The following is a 4,214-nucleotide window of genomic DNA, read 5'->3' as shown; positions in this document are numbered from 1 at the left end:
CTGGGCCCAGAACTGCTTTCCCAGCTGTTTGTAGTAGCCTTTTAGTCATAAAAAAAGCTAATCTCTAAATTGCAACTCAGAAAATACTTTAACAAGTAAACATTAGCAGCTATTTTTGTAATACGACCCTGAGTGAGATCCACAAGAAAGGTGTTGGCAAAGTGTACCTAACACTGTAACCTTTCCAAAAATTCACAAAGCTGCATGTTGCAGTGCTGGATTGCAAACTGGGTTACCATAGTATAGGAGTTGAAATGTCCATTTGCCTGCAATAATCAAAAGCTGATACTACATTGATGTGAAGGTCTTATCACTTTAAGGGAAAAGGGATATTAATTCAGGTTAAAGTACTGAGTTACAGAACTAACTACTCACGAATATTCTGTAAACTTCATGTATAAGCTGAATTTATTCCTGTATTTTCTGGTTACTAAGCAAGAGCATAGTTTTAACCACAGTTTGAGAGTGTTTTAACTTCATCTTCTTTACCAGTTTTGTCTCCCATGCCTTGGAAAGCTTTCTCTTTTTCCATATTTGAAACTTTGGACCTTTCTTTCTTTAAACAAGGGTGGAAGCAGAACAGAAGAAAAACTAATCTAGTTTAAGTGCATAAATCTCATACCATCCTTTAACACACTGAAATCACCACTGGCAGCATAAAAGCCAAGTGCCTCCTCAAGTTCTGAAACTACTAGAGCGCCCAAAGCAGAGAGACTGCTGGACAGGCATCTTTACCTGGAAAAATCTTAAAAGCCTTTCCTAAAAAAATAGGTAAGTGTTAGAAAAATTAGGCTGACACCCCAAGTTACGCTAAGTCTGTCATCTTGCACATTACTGTAGTGTCACAGCACAAGGCTGGAACTAAGTTTTATTCATATATGCCACCACAGAACTAAAATTATATGCCTTAAAGTTTAGAAACTTGCATTTCAGATTAATTCCAGAGTTACATTCAGGGAGATTGATACTGAAGACTGAACATGACTAGCAAACCAACACTATATTCTGCTTGTGGCATGCATGGAAGAATGACAGTAAAGAGCTTTATACTTAGGAACAGTTATGTAAAATAGCAGAGTCCTATTTAGAATAGGAGAGTTAAACTTGTTTCCTACATACAACATCTCACTGTTTTACTGTGAACAGAGATTAGATTTAACTAAGCCTTTTACAAAGAAGGTGGAAAAGGAGAATTATTTTCTTCTGCTTTTGTATCATTCACAGAGATAACAGGAATTTAATGATACACATCACATTGTAAGCTTTTATATAAAAACATTTACTGGGCAGTATACAGCTTTATTAAGACATTATAGACATTCTCTAAACTCTTCAGTGGCAGCAAGAAAGAGCTGTCATGAAAATTCTGTAGTCACAAGACAGTTCCATTAGCTTGGTTTAGCTGTTGCTTTTCCACATAGTACAGTCAGCTCACTCTAAGGGGGGGAAAAATTCATTTTAGTTGAAGCTACTCAACAGAATTTCAAAGACAAAAGATAAAAGCAAGCAATAAGCAAGCACTCCCCCCATTCTCTACCTACAGAGGCAGGTCCATGTTACAAAATGCAGAACAGCTTCCAGACCTTTAGCTTAACTCGAGTCTAAATACCTGCAAGACTGTAAACTGATTAATATTTCTTGTGTCTAGATAGATTTCTAGTGCTGCACATGACTTAATCCAAAATCTTCAGAAGAGTCAGGCTATAAAGTTCTGTTCAGCCTCATTCTGCTTCAAAACAATTTAATTTCCAGAACCAAAGGTAAGGCAGTTACTAGTCAATTGTAGCAGAGATTTAACAGGAGTACAGTTCTTACTCAGCAAGGGATACAGAATAATAAAGAGAGATTATAACAAGAAGCAAAACTTAGCCATAGCTTTGTGTACCTTTGTAAATATGAAACAGAGAATGGTGTTTTGCTCACATGGCAAGAGAGACACCAGAGCAGTCTAGAAGGAAGAGTTTATATTGCTTCTGTTGTCCCCCCAGACAATTACCAGACCACAGATACTTATTTAAGTGCATTTACTTTTACACATTATCTGTGTACAGCAGTTCTCCCCTTCCTGTTCTTCCCTTCAATTTATCCCAACCAAGTCAGGCTTAACCTTAGAATCTGAGTTAAAGCACTTAGAATTTGCATCCATGACAGTATCATACAAAAACCCGAAACTAGGTATATGAATACTTTTATGTAAGACTACTAGTTTAAGCTTACCACTAAGTTATGAATATGCTGTACTGTATCTTGATTTAGTAGTTGCACATCAATATTATGGAGGTCTCCACCAGCTGTACAGAGTGTCTAAACATGAAGAGAAACAGTGTTAAGATAAAAACTACATGGCCAGCTTTTTTGAAAATCATGTGCTACACTGAAAAGTGTCAGTAACCGTTTTTCCTTTTGTTTAGCAGCAACTCATTTACAGATGGCAAGAGCTATCACTATCATGCTATTCACAGTTTACCAACTACTGTAAGATGAAAATGTTGGGGGTTTTTTTTAAAAAAAAAGTTTGATACCTGTCCATCAGCCAGGGGAATGTTTACAAACGGAACAGTTTTATCCTGGGGTACTGATTTACTTCTTAGTAACATGCCTTGAACTCTTCCACTGGTAGGTACAGTTCTTGAGACAGTCTGTTGTAGTCCAACACTATAATACAATAGAAATGGTGCTCTGAGGTTAATTTCCTATGCTCTGCAGGAAGTCTTCAAGCATGAAGTAAATGCAAGTAGTAGCAAACATACCTAACAGAAAGGCAGTCATGTTAAAATTTTTCCAGTTCTGCCAGAAGACTACAGGAAATCCAACCATCAGCAGCATGTACCAGCACCACTGGGGAACATTTTATGACCCTGAAACACTGCAGGAACCTCCTAAGCCTGTCTTACAGGCCAGTGAGCAAGGTGACATTTGGACCACTCAATAACAAGAATATCCACTCTCCCATATCAACAGTAAATGCTTATAGGTTTGGAAAGAGGAAACTTCATGCCTCAGGGCTTAAGATCAGATGTGTGCTGTATCTGTCTAATAGAGGGAGATATCAAGAAATACCAAAGCTGCTAGCTGTCAGAGGTAGAGGGCATGCCTTATACCATACAAAATTCTTGAGCTTCCTTCATGGTACTTATGAAGGTTGGTTAAGAACTACATGGTTCTTATTCCCCTTCATGAAAGATCTGGGTATATTCTGCATGGAAACAAGCCTCTGAAATTTATAGCAGGCCAAGGTGAAACTAAGCCACTTACTTGCTGGTTTCATGACCTATTTAAGTTATTAAGTTTTTAATTTCCTCACTTCAGCTGATGACTTCTGCCAAAACCAAACTCTGTAGTGTTTGGAGAATGATAGTAATTGAAAACCTTAACTGTTCAATATGCAAAGAAGCAACTGTCAATTTATTTGGGGAGGTTGGTTTGTTTGGGGTTTTTTTTGAGAGAGAGAGCTTGGGCTCTTCGTTAAGGTGTAAACTATATCTTTAAACAACAGTAGGTAAGAATAGAATTTATTCTAAATTTGGGGGGGGTTTGGTTCTTTTTTTGGGGGGCTGGGGTGTTTTTAAACTGGCTTAATTATGACATCAAATCCTGTACCTCCAGGAGAACATAAGTTAATACCCACAATCAAAGCAGAAGATGCACTGGTTCACATCCCCGCTACCAAATTTAGTGGCAAATCATGAAGATCTATTAAATCTAGATTGATATCAAGATATAGTTTCTTGGTATGTAAAAGAATTATTTCTTAAGAAAAGCAAAAAAATCCTTACCTTTTAGATACCTTCGTTGTGCCTTTGAAATTGGTGGCACTGCAATCAGAAGCAAGAGACTTACTGGCCTCAGTCACACTTGCAGAAGAGTTAACAGACCTAAAAATAAAAGGAGTGGTTGTTGGTTTTGGTGGCTTTTTGTTTGTTTAATTTTCTTCCTTTATTTCCTCCTCATCTATTGTAGAGTTTTAGCTAGGATGAAGATAAGACAGCCAGTGAATCAGAGAATGTTGACGTGCTCCATGACAGAGTGTACACACATGTGAAGCCCTCCTGAGGTAGACATGATATAATGGGACCTAACACCATCAGGGAATGAAAGGATAATTTGTGTTAATAGCTGAGAGGGCTGCAATACCCGAGTTGGATATAATTAAGGGAGCATCCACAGCTTTCTATTTGAGCATGCAAAAAGTTTCTTGGGAAGTTTCTTTTTCA

General features: G+C 37.6%; 1 protein-coding gene across 1 annotated transcript in view; it reads right to left on the bottom strand.

Annotated features, from left to right (window-relative positions):
- Window positions 1–1,388: 1,388 nt before the first annotated feature.
- LOC104529993 (borealin-2) overlaps window positions 1,389–4,214 on the bottom strand; it is a 6,425-nt gene continuing 3,599 nt past the window's right edge. Inside the window, exons 6-9 of the mRNA XM_029086607.1 lie at window positions 3,777–3,819; window positions 2,523–2,655; window positions 2,218–2,304; window positions 1,389–1,436 (exon numbers count right to left, since the gene is read on the bottom strand). Coding sequence (XP_028942440.1) covers window positions 1,389–1,436; window positions 2,218–2,304; window positions 2,523–2,655; window positions 3,777–3,819 — 311 coding nt within the window. The remainder of the gene's footprint in view (window positions 1,437–2,217; window positions 2,305–2,522; window positions 2,656–3,776; window positions 3,820–4,214) is intronic.

Source organism: Antrostomus carolinensis, unplaced genomic scaffold (genome assembly GCF_000700745.2).
Source record: "Antrostomus carolinensis isolate BGI_N321 unplaced genomic scaffold, ASM70074v2 scaffold17578, whole genome shotgun sequence".
Taxonomy (NCBI): Eukaryota; Metazoa; Chordata; class Aves; order Caprimulgiformes; family Caprimulgidae; genus Antrostomus; species Antrostomus carolinensis.
This window is presented reverse-complemented; position numbering and strand designations above follow the sequence as displayed.